This window comes from Manis pentadactyla, chromosome 3 (genome assembly GCF_030020395.1).
Source record: "Manis pentadactyla isolate mManPen7 chromosome 3, mManPen7.hap1, whole genome shotgun sequence".
Taxonomy (NCBI): domain Eukaryota; kingdom Metazoa; phylum Chordata; class Mammalia; order Pholidota; family Manidae; genus Manis; species Manis pentadactyla.
The window spans coordinates 114,314,925-114,337,561 of NC_080021.1; the positions used below are offsets into that span (position 1 = coordinate 114,314,925).

General features: G+C 37.2%; 1 protein-coding gene across 1 annotated transcript in view; it reads right to left on the reverse strand.

Moving 5' to 3' along the window:
• ODAD2 (outer dynein arm docking complex subunit 2) overlaps positions 1 to 22,637 on the reverse strand; it is a 168,783-nt gene that overhangs the window by 126,856 nt on the left and 19,290 nt on the right. The window contains 4 exon segments of the mRNA XM_057498332.1: positions 10,145 to 10,292; positions 12,870 to 12,968; positions 14,364 to 14,566; positions 19,953 to 20,069. Of these exon segments, the coding sequence (XP_057354315.1) occupies positions 10,145 to 10,292; positions 12,870 to 12,968; positions 14,364 to 14,566; positions 19,953 to 20,069 (567 nt within the window).

Here is a 22,637-nt window from a genome sequence, read left to right on the forward strand (position 1 = left end):
AGAAAAAGCAAAATGTAGAACAACAAATAGTATAACTTCATTTTGTGTAAAACTATGTATGTGTATAGATATAAACAAACATCTGGAAGGGGTTTTTCACTTTTATTCTTTTGCATGACTTGAATTTTTATCAAGAGCATAGTTTAATGTAGATTTTAAGATTTTAAATAAACAAGAGAGAAGAGGAGGGAATAGGAAAGGAACATAGGCGTCTACGGTGCCCTGCATGTCACAGGCGGCCACACCAGTCAGCCACAGCCACCCAAAGAGCAGGAGATGGGAAGAGGGCCACAGCCCTTGCAGGCAGCAATCATAAGACCAAAGAGGGACATCAGTTTCATATTTTTCTTATGAATATGCAATTTCTAATAATGAGCACAATAGATGTATAGCTACAGGTAAAATGAAGATCATTCATAGGGAATAATTCTTACTTCCTAACCCTTACATTTAGAAATGTAAATGGACATTTACATGGACACTTCCATAACAGAATGTGTGTATGTATGTGTTTTTAAACGAAAAGAAAAGCTCCCTCCTGCGTTATATAAACTGAGAACTAGGCAATGTTGCTCTTCTCCAATTTATTTAGCTTCTCAAATTTGGGGATGAAAGCATACTTTGAGGAACAAAAAACAGTGTTGCTACATATATATCAGGTAACACATTCCCCCGAAAGATGTTACATTTTCAGATCATTACATAAAACTGCCATAGATATAAAAATTCTCTCCAATCAAAAAGCTCATGAAGTGCTAGATGGGCAGTGTGTAGTATCATGTAATTGTGCGCTAGCTGGGCTAGCTCATAGCCTGCATTTATGAATGAATGAATGAATGAATGAGTTAAATCTTAAGAGACCTCCCTTGAGATTTTTAATGTCATTTTTCATTAATTAAATTGACATGATTGTTCAATGCTAGTTAGTGATAGTTTCAGTGGTGTTATATTATCATACTCATCTCTTTCCTTTTTCTCTGCCCTTATTTATGATAGCCAAGAGGCAAGGAGAGTTTAAAGCTCAAAAACTGCAAAGGTTATTTTATTTGTGGAGTAGTTTCCTCTGTGGAGATGATAAGCCTCTTCTTCACTTCTACCATCTCCTTTGTAATAAAGATAAAAGGAGACAAATTATTCTTTTGTGGGCAGCATAAACATACAAGTTATGCATATCTCAAGTAATCCAAATACTTAAAATGTGTTCACTTTTTATACTGCAGTATTTAAAAAAGACACAAATACAAACTCTAGTGAGTAGAAATTTTGTTAGAGATGGAATTTAAAAAAAATATGTAATTATTTCTAACAGGAAGTTTCTAAGTATAAAAGTCCTCCTATTCTTTTTGCCACAGGGACTTTTTAAAAAATTAACCCACATCAATGTGACACCATGTGTATTAACTTAAAGAATGTTTCTCAGGAAAGTGGTACTAATTTTTCTTTCTAATTACTGGGGTTTATTTGGGTGCATAAGCAGTGACCATTGTTTTCCATTTTTGAAAGATTATTTTGAACAAGATTAACACTGCATTATTGCATTCTTCTTCCCCTCTTTAAGTAAATGCCTAGCAAAAGAGACAACTCTAATACTGCCTTCCAAAACTGAACATTGAATTCCTTTGTTAAGAAGTGCTCCCTTTTTAATTAGTCTCGTGCTCAAATGAATAAAATAAAAAAAGGCAAGAAAATAAGAACATACAACTGCAAGGCCTGCAGGCCCCCTGAGCCCTGAATTTCTTGAAGGAGGGACAGAATAACTAGGCAACGGGCAATAAAGATAGAAGCCTGGACTGTAGCCCAGTCTACAGCCACCTTCTGTGTGGCCCGAAGCAAAGAATTTCTCAGCTTTTCCACCAGTGAAACAAGGATCACACTACCTGCCACTTCAATCCCAAAACCCAAGTAATGGGAAAGGAATTTAATTAACTGTAATTGATTGCAAAGTACATCAAATTCCTGAGATGAAAAATCATGTAACTCCTAATTACCACTTAGAAGAACTCTTTAACCAATTACGGTGTGTGTGTGTGTGTGTGTGTTTAATCAGACTGTAAAAGATGATTACAGAACCAAGTGCCACAAAAACAGTCTTTAACAAAGGTTTTCCAGTCTGAAAATGTCTCTGCTGAGAATCCCTCTCCAGAAAGGAAATTCAAGATGTGCCGGGAGGGAGCCTGTTCCTTGTGGGATTTCTGATGTGGTCGTCTTTCAGATGTCACTTTGAAGAAGAGGCCTGGCAACTGCTAGGCTGGGGGAACCACCAAGCACCTTCACTTCTCATGACCTGAGGATTCTGAATTAGTGGACACAGAATAGAAGAATAACTAGCAAGACCCCGGCACATGTGAGAAGTGACACCACCCCCAGTTCTATGAATTTGATCACAGATGATAAATAAAGCAGGTGCTGCCTCTCACCAACACTTGGTGGGCGAGGGGAGAGAACACGTGTGTGGTGATGCCCAGCTGTGATCATAAGCTGCCACTCAGCAGTCTACATCAGCCATACTCCACTGGATGACATGGGTTCGGATAACCACCCCCTTAGAACATGGGAGTGATTGCCTCAGATGTCATACCCAAGGCTGACCCCGCATTTGTGACTGTACATGAAAAATCCGTCATTTCCCCAGTGTTCACACCTGGCTCTTCACAGTTTTAGTGGGTAGAGGCTTTTACCTGGCAAGGAAACTTATTTTAAAAATAAACATTTTTCACTTTTTGTTTCAAACTTTTCCTCATTATTTATCTTCCTTTTAATCAATTCTTTTAATCTACTAGCTCACTGCATAAGATTACCAAACAAAATGTTACTTTAAGATAAAAAAAAAGTCTGAGGAAGCAATCTGCTTATAACATGGCAAATGAATATTTAAGGAAAGACTGACAGTTTAACGTTGGAATTCTGACTCAAAAATATTGCCGTAGTAGTACTAGCTTGACTGAGAAGCAGCTACTTTCTGATTAGCTATGAAGAGGTCACATGCAATCATGAATAAAAAAGACAAAAACAAGCCCACAGGCTCCATATCCTCTTCCCTGTCTCATTCATTCCCCTGGCTTCCCAAAATGGTAGCTCCAGTTCTAATGAGCAATTTGAGCTTCAGTCCCTTACTTCTAACTATTGAATGAGAATTCTTTTTTTTGGTATCATTAATATACAATTACATGAGCAACATTGTGGTTACTAGATTCCCCTCATTATCAAGTCCCCACCACATATCCCATTATAGTCACTGTCCAACAGCGTAGTAAGATGCTATAGAGTCACTACTTGTCTTCTCTGTGCTATACTGCCTTGCCCGTGCCCCCCCACATTATGTGCACTAATCATAATGCCCCTTTTTCCCCTTGTCCCTCCCTACCCACCCATCCTTCACAGTCCCTTTCCCTTTGGTAACTGTTAGTCCATCTTGAGTTCTGTGAGTCTGCTGCTGTTTTGTTCCTTCAGTTTTTTCTTTGTTCTTATACTCCACATATGAGTGAAATCATTTGGTACTTGTCTTTCTCTGCCTGGCTTATTTCACTGAGCATAATACCCTCTAGCTCCATCCATGTTGCTGCAAATGGTAGAATTTGTTTTCTTCTTATGGCTGGATAATATTCCATTGTGTATATGTACCACATCTTCTTTATCCATTCATCTACTGATGGACACTTAGGTTGCTTCCATTTATTGGCTATTGTAAATAGGGCTGCAATAAACATAGAGGTACATATGTCTTTTTCAAACTCAGCTCCTGCATTCTTAGGGTCAATTCCTAGGAGTGGAATTCCTGGGTCAAATGGTATTTCTATTTTGAGTTTTTTGAGGAACCTCCGTACTGCTTTCCACAGTGGTTGAACTAATTTCCATTCCCACCAGCAGTGTAGGAGGGTTCCCCTTTCTCCACATCCTTGCCAACATTTGTTGTTGTTTGTCTTTTGGATGGTGGCCATCCTAACTGGTGTGAGGTGATATCTCATTGTGGTTTTAATTTGCATTTTCTAATGATTAGTGATGTGGAGCATCTTTTCATGTGCCTATTGGCCATCTGAATTTCTTCTTTGGAGAAGTGTCTGTTCATATCCTCTGCCCATTTTTTAATTGGATTACTTGCTTTTTGTTTGTTAAGGTGCGTGAGCTCTTTGTATATTTTGGATGCCAACTCCTTATCAGATATGTCATTTATGAATATATTGTCCCATACTGTAGGATGCCTTTTTGTTCTACTGATGGTGTCCTTTGCTGAACAGAAGTTTTTAGTTTGATATAGTCCCACTTGTTCATTTTTGCTTTTGTTTCCCTTGCCCATGGAGATATGTTCATGAAGAAGTTGTTCATGTTTATATTCAAGAGAGTTTTGCCTATGTTTTCTCAAATGAGCATTTCTATCTGGGTATTTCACTGTCTTCAAAACTTAATTTGCCCAAACCAAATCCTCCTAATAAACTGGTCTGCCTTCTTTCTTGACTATTTCTTTGCTGCTTCCAAGAATACTCCTATTCCAAGCCCCCAACACACCCTCACTATCAATGCAACACCCTTATCACTATCCTCATATGTTCCCACTCTGACTCATTTTGCATACCACCTGCTGCTGGGCTCAGGTTTCTAAATCAATGCTTTCATCTTTCATTTTCTTGCTTCCCCAGTTGGACTCTAATCAAAATTCCAGGTGCAGAAATAGGCATCCCACAGGGAGGAGGCACACCTGGGGAAATAGCCCTGGGGATTAACCCTGGATTCCTCCATTATTGCAGCAAGAACTCAGGAATACGACCAGCTGCCTGAAGCACTTGAGAGGAGCAGCAGACATCTCCAAACTTGCTTGCTAACAGTACCCCAGCTGAGCCTGGAGCAGATTGCAGGATGGTACAGACATCTTATCCTCAAGTGACAGCCCTGGGCAATAACTACAGAGGAGATAAAACATGCTTCTAGACCGAGTTTCTGAGATTCCTCCAAACTACCTAAACCAACCATTTTCCTGGCATCACTCTATAGTCTTCTCAACTTTCTCTTGAGTTTACTGATCCTACAGTATTAAGTTCCTTACCCAATCTACCTCTAATTCACACTGTAATGGATTTCAACATGCTTTTAACCCTGGGTCCAGAAATTAATTCTCCAGTTTAAGAATATTTGCACTAATGTGTATGAAATGCAGATCTACTTATAATTACAGACTTTCAACATTTTATCTCACTTTACTGAAGAGTATCCATTTGTGTTAATTTATAATATAATACTTATGACTAATAGATCCACATTTCCAAACAAAATAAAATCCTACAACTCTCCTATTTTGAAAAGCCTTCTCCATATACCTAATTTAGAAATGAGTGAAACTTCTGTATTTTTAGAGAAACTCACAGAATTAGTGCAGGGCATACACCTTAACAAACCATCTCCCTGAGTCACTGGAAATGATCCAAAGCAAAATATATTCATTGCAAGATTTTAAAGCCACTCCGGCCAGAGGATAAAATTATAGCCATATAAAGCTAGCAAATGCACCAATAGGATAGTATATCCTCAAGGAGAAAGGAGGCAGGAAGGGGAGGAGAGAGGGGAGTAAGGGAAGGTGGGGAAAGATGTCAACAGCAGAACAACAACTCTGGCTCAGTGCGAGGAAAATGAGCATGAAGACTAGCAGAGCCAGGATCCCCATCCTCTCCCTGCCACACCTTCAGAGCAGAGGGTGGAGAGGCAATTCTGGGCTCACTAGCAAAACACCCTGCAAGATACAGAAATGAGTTTAGAATCTGTCACTCAAGGAGTAGCTGATGAGACAGACAAGCTGAATCATAAGGATAGCAGAAGGCAGAATGTAAGTGCCCCTTGCTAAGGTAGCTAAAAAAGGGGTTTATTGCTTCATTTTGAATTAGGGTACAATCATCAGTTATATGGGGAAAAAAGAGGTTGGCAGGTTAGTGAGCAAAAATGCAAAGTATTCATTAGTTTCACAATTAAATTCTGTTCTAAAAATCCAGATTAAAAGAATATGTACATCTATAAAACTTCAAGTTGAAATGAACATATGTCAAAGCCAAATAATTAAATACAAACCCCTTTGCTTCTATGCCAAGATCTGAGCTCATAGTTCTGGATAAATAACAAGCTATAGTTCATTGACCTGTTTGGCTATTAATGAGCTCATCAAATTTTTTTCAACAATCACAGACATTGCTGCACTTGGAAAATGGTTAAGTAGAAAGACAGGTTGACATTAATATTTTTCTGCTAGTCTAAGTCTACACTGAAGGCATAATTCTGCAAATTAAAATGTCAGGTGTATTTATTTTGAGATTACCTAGAGACATTCAATTTTGCATTTCATAGGCTTTTAATATCCTTTTGTGTCTCCATATAAAACATTTATCTTTGTCAAAAATCTTGAAATCATTTGTAGATATACTTTTTCTTTTATTGGCTGTGTTAAGAATATTTACCTGTGGGAACTATAATAATTCCAAACAATTTACTGTCTGGCCAAAAGTATCACACTTGTACATGATTTATTGATGAATAACTTGTGCAAGCTTAAGTAGCACTTCATCAATAATTGTTTTCCCTAGCAACTCTGGGACAGAAATTGTGCATCCCTCTTTGGCCTAATATTACATGGACTTATCCTAGTAGTTGAAAAACTCAAGATAGTTATTCAATAATTAGGCTATTAAGAGTTTAGAAACTCTCTTTGCCATGTTCATTAGGAGGATGTCATTCACTACTTCATGCATGGTATGCCCCATTAAGTCTTTGGGGAGAAAATTCTTTCTGCTCTTTGCACCAGGATCAGTTAATACTTATTGGCAACTGGGTTCTTTTCATCTTATGATGAAACACAGTCTTTCCCTCACTGTATTAACTCACTGTATTTCCTTCCTTTTATTGGTTGCTAGAAAACATAAAGCAAAAATCAAGGGCCACCTGTGCAAGTCCATCAGGCTCCAGGCCATACACTGTTGATAGTAAAAATATACAATAGAAATAATTATTATTGCTAAGAGGTACAGTGTACTTTGTGCTAAGCACTTTACAGGTATTAGATTTCATTTAATATTCATAATAATCCTAAAATATGAGACTTGCTATCTTGACCAATGTGGAAACTGAAGCTTAGGGAAGCCAGCCAACTCCCTCCAAGGCCACTGAGCTAGTAAATGGCAGAATCCTGACTCAAAATGTAGAGTCTTTTCTTTCTAACACTGAGGATCATGCTGCTCACTGTTTCATTATTCTGCCTCCTAGCCCATCTGTTGCTTCTGCCCCTCTGACTCTATTTCTTTCTACTAATGGAGTAAAATTAATAGACCAGAATTCTTTCAATAAACACCAAGGCTCTTCCAAACTTCTTGCAAGACGCTATGTCTGAGACCCAGTGCCCATCTGGCTCAAGCCACTCAAGTGCTGGGTGGCAAAGCTCCCCGCTGTCAGTTTTCTCCCCAGAAGACATGCTTGTTAGTAGAAAAGGAGAGATCATGGGCAGCTCTGTAGTTCAGTAAAGGAGCAGAGGTACTGCTGGAAGGTCTCAGTCTGAACGTTGCTGCTGCGTCCATGTTGACTATATGGTTGACTGCATGTGCAGATGCCTGCCAAAGGGTGTGCACGGCAGGGCCTGAACCCCAGCTTGTGCTCTATGCTAGTGTTTCCAAATCCCTGACAGATATGAACATCCAAAATCCCGGAATGAGATATAAGAACTCCCAGAAATTCTCCAGAATTCCTGAAATGGTAAGTTTTTCTATTTTTTCCCTGTATTTTACTTATGTTTTTAAGTAATAATGATGACCATAATAGTGAATACTTTCCATAATAAGAAACAGTGAACCATTTTTTGTGATTGAGATGCTAAAAATTTAAGAGGTTTTTCGATTAAAAAATGCTCTGTATTGCAGTAACAGGTAAAAATGATCTCCACCTGATATTTGATAACAGAAGACACTAAAAGAGGGGAATGTCAACACAAAAGAAATGCCAAGTAAAAGCCATTTTAAATATTGAAAGGTGGTATAAAAATATTTACTATTTATATCATTTTAAATGAAATTTTAAATTGCACAAAGCATGAATTGTCCTAGCCAATGAAATAATATCACGTCATGATTTTTGTTTCATGACAAATATTCCAAGTGTAAAAAAATTTTTCTTTTATTTTGTATTGACATTGCTCAAACTGTTAAGAAGCTTTCAAAAGCATAGCCGGAAGGGTGTGAGGGGCTGCTTCATATAAGCTTGCTTCCTTTTTTAATGATGAAAGTGTTTGAATTGCTTGTCCTGATTCTGGTTTGGCCATTGACATCTATATTGTCTTTGCTAATTTAAACTGTAGGTCTGTCTCTGGCTTCATGATAGAGTGTTGTGCAACAAACATTTCACGGCTTTTTTCCCTTTGCATTTCTTCTTTTAAATTATTTACAAAGAACAACTTATAATGCATAACACATACAATATAGCAAATATTCAAACACTGACAAAATGCCAGCAAACATTATTAGGTACACCCGAATAATGTAACATTCAGATCTCCCAGCAAGCTTGACAAGGCCACATAGAATCTCAGGTTGAAATTTCAAATTTAATGACTCATTTTACTTGCAAATTTGTTATTTCTTGGAAGACCGCTAATAGGGTTTGTGTAAAACATAAACCTATTAATATTTATTTTTGCAAGAATGACTCACCATTCACAGCAGACACACATTTATAGTAGAGCAACAGCTACAAGAGAGTCTGGCTGATGGAACTGTGATCACTTCTCTCCTACTTGCTCCTGTCTTGATGCCTGGAAATGCTTACCTTCACCTTCGACTCTGCCATCAGCATTCTCTTTTCTTTTCTAACTTTATTGAGGAATAATTGACAAATATAATTGTCAAATCATATTTGAAGTGTATATATATTGTGGGATGATTATCAAGATCAAGACGAGTAACTGCTCTTGCTTTTTATGATGTCAGTAGATTCCTTTGAACCAGCAATGTTTTTATGATGATCATTAAACTTTAGCTCTCAAAGGAAAATTATAATATTTTTCCCAATTTCTTGACTAATTTTTGTTGGGATTCAGGATTCAGGAAAACATAATTTTTTCTGAGAAATGCTGGGAATTGCAGCTGAGGCCATGTCTTATGGAAGAAAGGGGCATATTTTTCTTGGAGGCAAACCTTTTTCAGCTCGTATCCATAGGCTATGTCCACATAGAGGGCCTTTGTTCAAATCACAAAAATGTACATATTAAGTGTTTTACCTATTTGCTTGGGATGACCTCAAAGGCACAGGAAAAGTATTCTTTATCAATTTAGGAGTCTCATAAATACTTTAAATATGCAAAGCCACTGGTAAATGCCCTTGGTTGACTTGACCAAAGACATGGAAAAGCAGGAGGAAAACATGGGGAAGTCAAAATGCTGTTTTCTCAAGTACTTCTGGACTACAGCGTTAGACATGACCTAGACATTATCAATATCCAGCTATCCAACATCAGAAATTAATATTAATCTGTGTTTTGGCAAATCATTTTCCTTATCCCACCCCCATCAAATACTTAAATACAACATTATATGGGCCAGTTGGTACGTAAAATGTTTTCACAATGTTATTTTACTTGAGAAAGTAATGGAAATGGACCAATACATATTTTAAACACCTGTAATATATCAACACTATGCCACATGTTTCAAACGTATTTTCTCAATCCTTGAAGTAATCCTATAGGACAGGTATTAATTTTCTTCCATGGGTTGAGAAAAATAAGGCTCAACACCATAACTTTCAACAGCCACACTGCTAGAAAGCAACATAGCCTAGCATTTAATCTAAGTCTAGCTTAAAAAATTCATGCTCTTTCCACCATACCATGCTTCACAACATAAACTGGTGGCAAGTCACAATACCTGGTGGATACCATGGCCCATTGCCTACTCCCAGCCAGGGGAGCAGGCTGGTACCTGGCAGCCTGGTTGCTCCCTGAGGATAAACCTCCTTATCCTCAGGGTAATAAAACGTTCCCCTGTGCCCTGCATATACTTAAATAATAAGAGGTATGCTTACTACCCTATTTAAAAGAAATATATGTTAAACATGGAAGCAGAGTATACATTTTTGGAAAAGGATTGAAAATAAACATCACACACATAGTACAAAAGGTCTGTCTTACCTTTAAATATTTTACCAGCTTCTGAATTTGCCAATATTCCGATGGCAAATCTGCATTTGCTTTCTGACGGTGGTCAGGGGGTTCTTCATCTTCCTCACTCTCTGAGGAGCTCTCACTAACAATTTCCTCAGTCTTATGAGCACTCTTACTAAGAACAACAATGTATAATAAGTATGTTTAGCCGCAGCATGGACATGGTTATAGTGCTCACATTTCAGCAATGTATACATAAGTGATGGCTAAGACACCAACACCTTTTGAGCTCTGGAAATTTTTGTTAACATTTTTAAGATGAGATGAATAAACTATAGCAGGACAGTTCAGTATAATTGCTCTGGGTATGATAATAATAAAGAAAATAGTAAGAAATGAACGAGGGAATTAAGTACATGTCCATTTATTTAATAAGAGAGCTAAGTAAATGTATAGTAAGGCAGTCACTAGTCATAGTGGTTAAACAACATAAATAACTTATGGTTATTTATATTTACATTAATTTAATTAGTTAAAATTGAACACAGTTAAAAATTCAGTTCTCCAGCCACACTAGCCACATTTCAAATGCTCAGTGATCCCATGTGGCTGGCAAGTGGCTACCACAGCAGATAGCTCAGGTAGAAACTGTTTTTATTATCACAGAAAGTTTACGTGAGCAGTGCTGTAAATGCCCTAACTCAGTGTCTCCTTTACCACAGGCAGTACTTTATTTCTCACTGCTCTAGAAGCTTCTACCTCCATATCAATGTCATAGACACCAGCTAGTTCACTCAGGGCTTCATGATCCCATCTAATTCATTCTCATTTTCCTTCTTTCTCTCCCTCTTTTCCTCTCTCCAATCCTCTGTGTGCTTTCTTCCTAGCCTATTCCACTTGAAGCATAGGAGGAGGATGGGTAATTTCCAATTTTTTTAATTTTTAAGATTCTATGATTCCCTTAATTTCTCACAGGTTTTTGGCAGAGAGCCATGTAGACAGTGCAACATTGCTCTATGGGCCTCAGCGAGATGAAATCCGGGACTGAAATTCCTGTTGCTATTCAACAGACTACTCGAGGTGAGCTTCAGCTTCATGTATTCTCTTGTCCAAATGATGTCAGGAAACTGGGGCTGGTTACAGCGGAAAATCTGGTATATCAGGTCTACTTAAGAAAGGACATAAATTTCACTCAGTGGTCCTAGATAGAACATACACTAAATAAACCTAGATTCTCAAGGGAATCTTTGAATGTACCTTAGTTAGCCTAACAGGTTGCTGGATTTATGGGCAGAATGCATTGGGTTTACCCAATCACTCCCAAATCACATAAAAAAAATCAGTACCCTGAGGGAAAGCTGTTCTTTTTTTCCACTGATAAATCCTTTGATATCTAACTGTAAATAGCTTTCCCTATTTTATGATTCCCTTCCAGTCCTGTCCCACAGCAACTGTATGCTCAGGAAGTAAAAAGAAGCAAATTTCAATGTTTAATTGACTTCTGAACTCTTAAGAAATACTCCTTTACCACATCATCCTATCCACTTAGGCAAGAACAGATATAGAGAAGTCATAATTTTTATCATTGAGTAATAGTTGTTATTTGGATATACTACAACCTTGCCTTATCTATTACTCTGAAGTTCTCCGACTCACTAAAATCTGATTTAAAATTGAAATACATGAGACCAAACATCTATTTCACTAAAGATAAAGCAGATAAGGTGTTTTTTTTTTCCCTATTCCTCCCACTAAGTACAGCCAAAAATGATAGAAATAGATAACAGACTAGTTGTTGCCAGGAATTAAGAATGATGGGGGAAGGGTGTGACTATAAAGGGTAGCAGGAGGGACTTCTGTATGTTGTATCCTGATGGCCGTGGTCATCACACGAAACTACATATGATAAAAGGACAGGGAACTATACCTATGTCTTGTACCAATACTCATCTCCTGGGTGATACTGCACTATAGTTATATAAATGTACTATTGGGGGAAGCTAGATGAAGGGTAAATGAGACCTCTGTATTATTTCTGCAACTTCCTATGAATCTATAATTATTTCCAAATAGAAAAGTCTTAAAAAATTGTCAAATTGGGTAGCTTATTATGTTGAACCCAAGAACATAGCCTACACATAATAGAATGTCTTAAAGTTGTTTTTTCCAAGTGTGCAAAGTTTATAATGTGAAATTTCTGCTATCTCTTCTGCCACCACTCTTAAACATCTTAAAAAATGGCTGACCCTTCTCCTCCAAATATACTACTTTTGTTGTCAAACTGAAATCAGGCAAGAAGTCTATTTCTTAGCCTTCTATTAATGGCTGTTTTAATGAGAAATAAAACATATCACTTTAAAACTGGCAGAGCCACCATTGATCAGTAAAGGGATACCCGGAACGGTGATTAACATTGGATGACATGACTGTTCAGAGGTTAAGGGATCAGCTAAGAGCCCAGTTTTCCTGTCACTTAGTTCACTGCTCTTTGCATTAAATTCATTTGTTTACACAGAGTTCACTAATACCAGGATATCCCTGTATTTCAAGTAACTCTTCATTAAAAGGAAACCTTGTAAATATATTTACAGAAAACCAATATTATCATTTTTGTAGCATTCCTAGTAACTGTCAGTATAGAGATCCTAGGACCTTAACATAATGGTAAGAACACCATTAATTAGTATGCTAACCAGCCCATCGTGTAACACATGGTAGTTTTAAAGAGTGGGTCATGTAAATAGAAACATACCGAACTAACTGTGCTTTTCCAGATGAAATAAATAGTCTTGACTTTTCAAGTCTTCCTCCATGTTTTTCCTCTTGGGTATTTCTTAGTGAGGTTTTGTGCCTAAAAAGCATTAACCTAATTAATTACTGTATGCTGACTAATAGGAAGTTAAAAGTAGAAATGCATACAAATATTCTGTCATTTTCATGCATCCAAATTATATATTTCCCTGATGCAGAGAATGACTATGAGTTCCAGCCTCCTCTGAGACCTAAGATGTCTCCTTTCTCCTTCGAGCACAGCCATGCACGTTCTATAATGAAGAAAGACTTTTTCCAGTATTTCCTTGTACTAGGAACAGGGTAGCCACAGGTTGCCATTGTTGTGTAAGGCCTCCATGCCTCTCCCTCTACTATAGGTTCTTCCTGCCTTGCACTAAAGTTGCTTATTGTCTTACCTTCCCCACCCAACATGGCAGCAGGGCCTATATCTGGTTTCCCTGGTATTCCCAGGTTTAACATAGTTCTTGGCACATAGTGGATTTTCATTAAACAGTTGTTAGGTAAATTCATAATTGAAAATAATGAGCCCGTAGAAAAAGCAGTATTTTAAAATTCACCTCCCAGACAACAGAGCAACCCACATGTTTGTCACATTCCCACCCTTTCAAATATCCACAGCCTCCCCCAAATCATTTTGAATTAGAGGAGCAACAGTTATCATCTTTCCTTCCTTCTGTCCCTTCTCCAAGTTTGCTTCCAAATACAGTTATCCCATAGTTCTCAGAATCCCTGCAGGTGAGGGTCCCGGATGACCCACCAGGAGCCAGTTCCTAACCCAGTCAAGTGACAACATGGGGCATTAAAAATAGGCTGAAACTTGGAAGCCTATTTGACAAATTTAACAAGTGCGATAGGGGCTTCTGACTGCTGTGGTGTCCATCAGTGGCCAGGGACCGCACTGGCCCTGCATCTTAGCTTTGGCATCTATTTATGAAGGGCCCTAAAGGGAACTAGTTCAGCATAGTTCAAACATTCATCAAACCAGGGTCCACTTTACTTAGGCCTGTTAATATTTCTGAGGCTCTAGCCTTTACAGTATTTACTTAGAATTCTGTTAATGGACAAGACACTATTTCTCTGAAGGTTTCCCTGATTAAGTCCATATAATTCTAATCATTCCAAATTCTACTAGCATTTAATTATCCCTACAACTATGTTTACATATCCTATGTGATATATTGTCCTTTGTATGTGTTATTTACCCCAACTCACCAACTACATGAGAATGAACTGTGTCCTCCCCTTCACAGTGCTCTACCTGCAAACCCTGTTGGTGTCAAATCTCTGTACTTGGAGTATGAAGGGGAGCAGGGAGGAATCAACTCATATTATGAAGGGAGGTGTAAAGATCTATTCTGTATTTTTCTACTATGAAATAAAATTATGTGAAAAATTAGGCAAACATGGTTACTGAGGAAGTATGAGGAAATCCCTTATGCAAATGTCTACATACTTTTTGAAATCAACAGTGGCCTTCCAGTTTAAACTTGGCTGTAATCTCTTGGTCACTTGATTCTTCCCCAAATTAATTTCATTCTCCAATGTACTCTTGTCTGGACCAGTAACAGCTTTATGAAAGGCACTTTCTTCTTCCTTCTGAGGTACATCATTAGGCTGATCTTTTTCCTTTTGCTGTTCTTCATTGAATTTAATATCCTTATTTTTAAAAAAATTAAGGATAATTTTTACAATGGTATCACTTCTGAATTGTTTAGTGCTATCTGAAAATTAACACTTGATAAATTCAGAAAAGGAAGTCACAGATGCATCTAACTTAGGTTGCTTAGAGATACAAATTGCAGAATAGCAACTGCGGGAGAGAGGCCTCTGTTGGAATTAGGCTGACAGTAACGTGATGGTCCTAAGCTCGCACCTCTCCTGCAGCACAGACGTGATGGCAGGGTGGGACTTACAAACTCCTCATTACCCCTAGGAAAGTTCAACTCAGACCCTATATGGACTGGGACACCTCATACTCAAATTGTTGACAACAAAGATAAAGAGAGTACCTTAACAAATAGCCACAGATAAAAGACACAGTACAGACAGAGGAGGAAACATAACAATGAAAAGAGACTTTTCATCTGAAACAATGCAAGCCAGAAGAAAGGAAGTGATATTTTTAAAGTACTGAAAGGAAAAAAACAAAAAACTGTGAATTCAAAATTCTATATGGATACCAAAAAAATAATCATTCGAGAATGAAGGCAAAATAAAAATGTTCACAGATGAATAAAAACCAAGAGAACTCAGTGACAAAAGGTCTGTGCTAGAAAAACATTAATGAAATTCTTCAATCAAAAGAAGTATCATGCCAGAAAGAAACATGGTCTGCACAGAGAATCTACACACAGAAGTGAAAGTGCAGACATGGTAAAAGTAAATATAAAAGATTCTATTATTTTTAATTGTTCTAAAATACAATGGACTATCTAAAGCAAAAATAGGAACAATGTATATTCAAGGTATACTACTCTAAGGTTCTGAAACTATTTGGAAAACTGTGTAATATTATTTAAAGGTAGACATGATAAATTAGAGATATATAAGTCCTAGGGCAGCAACTAAGAAACTTTTTAAAAAAGTCTAACTGATGAACTAATAGCATAAATAAAATGGAGCCACTTCTAAAAGCTCAATTAATTTACAAGGGGTAGAAAAAAAGGAACAAAGAACAAATGGGCCAAATAAGAAACAAGACAGTAAATTTGAATTAAACTTTATCAGTAGTTACATTAAATGAAAATGATTTAAAAACTTCAATTAAAACATATAAGATTGGATGAAAATGAAAATCCCAACTATTTGTGGTCTAAAAGAAACCACTTTATACATTAAGATATAAATACACTAAAAGTAAAAGACTAGAGAAAAATATTTCATGCAACCAATAATCAAAAGCAGGGTGCTATATTAAAATCAGACAAAATTGACTTAAAAACAAGTATTATAATATCAAACAGATAAAGAGAGAGATACATAATGACAAAGAGTTCATTAATACACAATTCTAATTGTGTATTCACCAAGCAACAGAACTTCAAAATACAGAAAGCAAAAATAGAAAAGGAAAAATTTGAAAAGGAAAAATAAATAAATCCACAATTAGGAGACTTCAAAACTCTCTCATACAAAATGAGCAGACAAACAATAAGAATATGGAAAACCTGAGCAACACTATCAACCAACTTAACATAATTGTCATTTATAGAATACACCATTCAACAGTAACAGAGTACAAATTCTTCTCAAAAGCACAAGGAAAATCCACTAACATAGATGTATTCTGGGCCATGCAAAAAACATCCACAAATTTAAAAGAACTAAAATCATACAAAGCATCTTTTCTTAATGGAATTAAATTAGAAATCAGTAAAAAAAAAATGTGGAGAATCCTCAGATATATTGATTTGTGTGAAAACATCAAAATCTATGGGACAAAGTTTATATAAAGAAATTCACAGCATGAAACTGTATAGTAGGGGGTAAAAGGTCTCAAATAAATGTCTAAACATCCAACTTAAATTAAATAAGAGCAGCTTAAACCCAAAGAAAGCAGAGGATGAAAAATCATAAAAGAGCAAAAATAAAAAGCAGAAAACAATACAGAAAAAAGTCAATGAAATGAGCTAGTCTTTGAAAAGATCAATAAAATGTGTCACTTCTTTCCAGACTGACTAATCAAGAATAAAAAGAGATAAGTTGTAAATGATCAATATTACAATGAAAGAGGGATCAAAACAACAGATATTCCAGACATTGAAGGATAACATTGAAATGATATACTTGATGTTAATAAGTTAGATAAATTAGATAGAATGCACAAATTCACTGAAAGACACAAACCACCAAAGCTCAACAGGAAATCTAAATAGTTCTATGTCGATTAAGGAAATAAAATTCTCTATATAAAAACTTTCAGTAACAGAAGTTCCAGGTACAGATCGTTTCACTGGCACCTTCTACCAAACATTTAAGGAAGAACTAATACCCAATCCACAAGAAGAATTCCAGAAAGAAGAAAAGTAGTGAATACTGCCCAGTTTATTTTATGAGGCCATAAACCCAGATATTCAGACACCAAAAGACATTAAAACATAACTACTAACCACATCCTTCATTAATAGAGATGCGAAGATCCTCAGTACAATATTATCAAATTACATCTAGCAGTGTCAAACAGGGTAGGACCAAGTAGGACTTATGCCAGGATTCAATGTTAGTTCAATATTAAAAAGTCAAAGTAATGACTATGTCAACAGATAAAAAAGGAAAACATATGATCAGCTCAAGAGATGCAGTAAAGTAACCACCTCCAGGGAATAATGGGCTCATCTCCCATGGTTTAAATGGAGGCCCCACCGGAATGGATATAAGGCACTCTCCCCTGCCCAGCCAGGGTGACATCAGCAGAGCCCAATGGGGAGACTGAACTGCTACTGCTGCCCAAGGAAGGCACCACGGGATTGGCCATGGAGACTAAATGGGAGACTTGGCCTTTCACCCCCACTTTCAGTATCAGAGAAGGCTTGCTAAAACAAAAGATTTAAATAAAAACCAAAGTTTCACAACATAATGCGGAAAATGATCAAGATATAGTAAAAAAAAAATCACTTACCATATCAAGAACCAGGGAGATCAAAACTTGAATGAGAAAGGATACTGCATAGATGCTTATAGCAGGATGAAATAGATGTTGGAATAATCTGACAAGATTTTAAAGCAACCGTCATTAAAAAATGCTTTAAGAGGAATTATGGAGACTTCAAACAAATGAAAAAGTAGAAAGTCTCAGCAAATAAAAAGAAGATATAGAGAAGAACCAAATAGAAGTTTTGAAACTGAAATTTACAAACCAAAATGGAAATTCACTGGATAGGCCCAAGCAACAGGGTGGAGAGAAAGAGGAAAGAATCTATGAACTTGAAGACAAACAATAGAAATTACCTAATCTGAACAACAAAGAGAAAATACGTTAAAAAAAAAATGAACTGAGCCTCAAGATCTGTGGGACCAAAACAAGAATTCCAACATTCACATCATCAGAGTACCAGAGGAGGGGAGAAAGAGAGTTAGAATGAAAACATTTTCTAAGAATAGTTGAAATTCTCCCAAATTTGGAAAAAGACATAAATCTAAGATGCAAGAAGTTGAACAAACCCTACACAGAATAAGCCCAAAGAAATCCTTGCCAGGACATAAGATAATTGAATTCCATAAATCTAGTGACAGAGAGGATTCTTAAGAGCAATGAGAGATAAAGAATATTTTACTTATATGGCTAAAAAACAATTAAAATAATAACAGATTTCTCATGAGAAACCATAGAATCCAGAGGAACCAGAACACTTTTCAAGTGCTGAAAGTAAAGAATTGTCAACCCAGAATACTAGATCCAATGAAAATATTCTTCAGGAATGATGCAGAAGTCAAGATGTTCTCAGATGAAGGAAAACTAAGAGAATCTGTCACCAACAGACCTACTTTGAAAGGATAAGAAGTTTTTAAACCTAAAATATATAAATGGAAAATAAGCTTATGAAAGGATGTATTCAAGAAATGCAAACTAAAACCCCAAGAGATACCACCAGTACACACCTATTAGAATGTCTAACATTAGAGGCCTGACCATATCAATGATAGACAAGCGACAGAAGTCTACCTACCGTTGGCAGAGCTCTCGTGCACTGCCAACATGAATGCAGAACACTAAAGCACTCTGGGAAGCAGCTTACCAGTTGCTGGAAAATTTAAACATACAACTACCATAGACTTTGCTGTTTCACTCCTAGGTTTTACCTAAGAGAAAGGAAAGCATATGATCTGTAGAAATAAACATCCAAAACAAAACATTAAAAATATGAAAGCTTAAATTTTAAAGATATGTACAGTGTTTGGGAGATAAAGGACTATTTGCAGAAAGTGGGGTGGAGGTATAAGGGGATGACAGAAAGAGATAAGAGGATCGGCTTCAATATCTAACTAGTAAGCTTCAAAAAGAGAACATAGAGGAAAAAATGATTAAAATTGTGATACAAAAAATATTTTTCTAGTTCTGAAGGAGACATGCCATCATTAATGAAAAACAAACAAGAACTAGCACCAACCATGTCATCATGAAAATTACAGATCATCAGGGATGAGAGAAAAACCTGAAGACTTCATAGATGAGAGAAGCCAAAACAAATGGGTCACAGAAAAAAAATGCCTTTAAAATTCTAAGCAAAAATTATTTTCAAACTGTCATTACAGAAATAACAACTGAGAGAAAAGAATAAACATTTTTCAAACCCTCAATTTTTTTCCTTCCTACGTGCCTTTTTTCTCAGGAAGCTCCACCAAAATGATGGAGTACACCAAGAAAAGGAAGACTGAATAGAGGGGATCTTCCTCAACATGAAAAAGTCATATATGACAAGCCCACGGCTAACAACATATTCAATGATGGAGGCCTGGAAGCTTTTCTCCTAAGATCAGGAATAAGACAAGGAGCCTGGGTTTGCCACTTCTGGTCAATGTAGTCCTGCAAGCTCCAGCTGCAGGAATTAGGCAAGAAAAAATGTAAAATATGTCTGAATTGAAAAGGAAGAAGTAAAACTATCTCTGTTTGCAGAATATGTGATCTTGTTAATAGAAAAACCTAAAGACACAAAAGAGGCACAGTTCTTAAGCCCATGCAGTTGCCACACTAAGACAGTCCAGTTAGGTAGTGATCATGGGATCCTCAGAAAGGATAAAAATAATCAGGACATCTAGGATTCATTAACAGCTTTGAGTCCTTTTTTTTTAAGCATTATTAATTTTAAAAGGAAGATGAAAAAGTCCTATTTAGAAAGCAATCTGAAATATTATACCTATCACCTAAGGAAATCAGAAACATTCTAGAAGTATACTCCATTTACAATACTTATTTTATATCATGTTGTGTAAAACAGTCTAATAATTAGAAGTCAAGTCCAAAAATAGGCAGAATTACTCTCTATGGAAAGTTCTGTAGTGAAGAAAAACAATGCTATGAAAAGTCAAGAGACTTTAAACTTACCTGTTTAGACATATTTTCTGAAAATTTTGCTGATTTTTCTCTTAAAAATGTGACAAGGTCTTTATAAATCGCACCTTTTCTCTCATAATTAATTTTCCCTTCATCATCTGTCTTGCCCTTTGTGAGAAAAAGGTTGGTGCTATTATTTTTTTCTGGAATTTCTTTTTGTATCATTAATATAAAAGCACATGAGCAACATTGTGGTTCCTAGATTGCCCCCATTATCAAGTCCCCGCCACATACCCCATTACAGTCACTGTCCATCAGCGTGTTAAGATGCTATGGAGTCACTACTTGTCTTCTCTGTACTATAAGGTTGGTGCTATTATTAATGTAACAGCAATGTAAGAACCTGATCAATACATCACAACCCAAGCAGACAGTGTTTCCCTCTCTAAAGGATCCATGTGGTCGTCTTTATATATGAAAGGTACGCAGATTCTTCCCTCTTAACTTAGTGTCATTCATTCATTCATTCGTTCAATAAGCCTTTACCTTCCATGTGCATACAGGACACTGCTATTCAGGAAAGAAGTGAGAGCCCTCTTCCCTCCGTACCCCTTTAATGTAAAAATGCATTATGACTTCAAGAGCCTCTGATGAAGTCAAAAAAGGCCTCCAGGTTAGAATGTCACCACAGAGAAGGCTGTTTCTATTTGTCACAGTCTGCTCTTGTTCTGTGTGTGGCACACTTGCTATAGGCTTATTTTATAGGATTATGATCTCTATGTAACCATCTGTCCCTCCACCCCTGGCCTCTGACCCTCTTCTTTCTCATCTGTCTCCTCATTTCCTTTTCTGTCCCACCCCTATTATTCTCCCTTAAACAAATATACATACTACACATACATACATATATAAAAAACTATATATAAATACACATCACTGCAGCATTATATATATGTACACACACACACACACACACATATATATAAATAACCATATACAGTTGACTCTTAAACAACACAGGGGTTAGAGGCACCAATCCCCTATGTAGTCAAAAGTCTATAACTTTGACTCCCCAAAAACTTCACTAATAGCCTACTGTTGACTGGAAGCCTTACTAATAATATAAAAGTTGATTAGCACATATTTTGTATGTTATATATATTATATACTGTATTCTTACAATAAAGTCAGAGAAAAGAAAATATCAAATTATTACAAATATCTGAAAGATTTTTCTGGTCTATTTGTTGAAAAAATTCATACATAAGTGGACCCACACAGTTCAAACCTTTGTTCAGGGTCAACTGTATATATAGGACAGATACATACATATAACTGTAGTGTGTTATACATTTTGTTGTAATCACTGAATAATTTCATGTCCCCTATCTTTCACTTTTTAAACAGAGAAGAATACTTAGATGTTTCTGTATCAAATATAGTTGCATGTGGATTAATATTTTGATAGAAACAAAGGATCCTTGCCCCACTCTAAAAGGTCAGAAAAAAATCACTCCTTTTTTTATTGATTATTTTCCAGTTGAAGATTTCACTTTTCTAAGTATCATAACACACCAAAAGCAAATTATATTTAGGTTGTCTACCTCCTCTGTGCAGAAATAAGCTAAAGTGTCACACTGATAAGAAAAACACCAAAAGACATGTCAGAGGGAATGCCTGCAAGCCACTAATAAAGGGGCCCCAGCATTTTGACACTAACTCAGGCTAAGGTGTGACAACTCTCCAAGTGGTCCCATGCGACAGCTGGGTCCCCATTAAGGATGCAGGTCCTCACTGCAGAATTTGGCTAGTGGTTTACATGGATCAAACTGAGGGCAGGGTGTTGCAGAGGAGAAAGCTGAGCTCCTAGCTAACGTCACTGAACTTGAGACTAAGTTCATAGTACAGGTATGAGACTAAAAATAAAGTTTTTTAATCTAGAAGATTCAGGAGCCTATATGCTATTTCCCTCTCAGCTCAGAGCCCACCCATCTCCCCTCTGCTTTGTTTTAACTCGGGGCTCGGAATCTGCACAATTGTGTTTCTCCTCTGCCAGCAGGACATGAAAGGAAGACTGAAAGGCTAGAAGAGAGAGATGGGACATGCTCCCTCTCTCCTACCCATTCCCTGTTCCTGGTGGGCTCCCCCCAGCAACGGTCCTTTACCCCTGAGGTGACAGTTGCTTCCAGTAGCAAGAGTTGGTTCCAATTTTCAGTGTCTTGCCCATACTCCCAGAACCAAGCTCTTCGTGCCCCTCAGAAATACCATCATCTGCCCACCTGGGCTCCATCTTCAAAGGTCTGGGTCTCAGCTCTGCAAAGATCCTCCTCTGAGCTCCTGAGGGACCAGCACTAACTGGGCAGTGTGCTCCTCAGAGCTTTGAGTCGCAGTTTCATGGAGACCACCTGAGCTAAAAGGGGGCCAGCACAGCCTGAAGTGACCATTCCTCAAAGGTGTGGGTCCTCGTTCTGTGGGGGCCCCTCATCTGAGCCCCTAAGGGATCATCACCCACACAGGCAGGGTCCACTCTTCAGAGGCCTAAGTCCCAGCTGGGCAAGGGCCCTCTTCTGAGACCCTAAGGAACCATCACAGCCTGGCAGGCCCCCTCTCCACACTGCTGGGTCCCATCTTCCTGGGGCACTTCCTCCAGGTTTCCACATTTCAATACCCTCCTCTTGCCTTTGTCCTCTGAATGCTTAACTTAAAACCTGCAGTTAATGCTGTTGTATTATTACC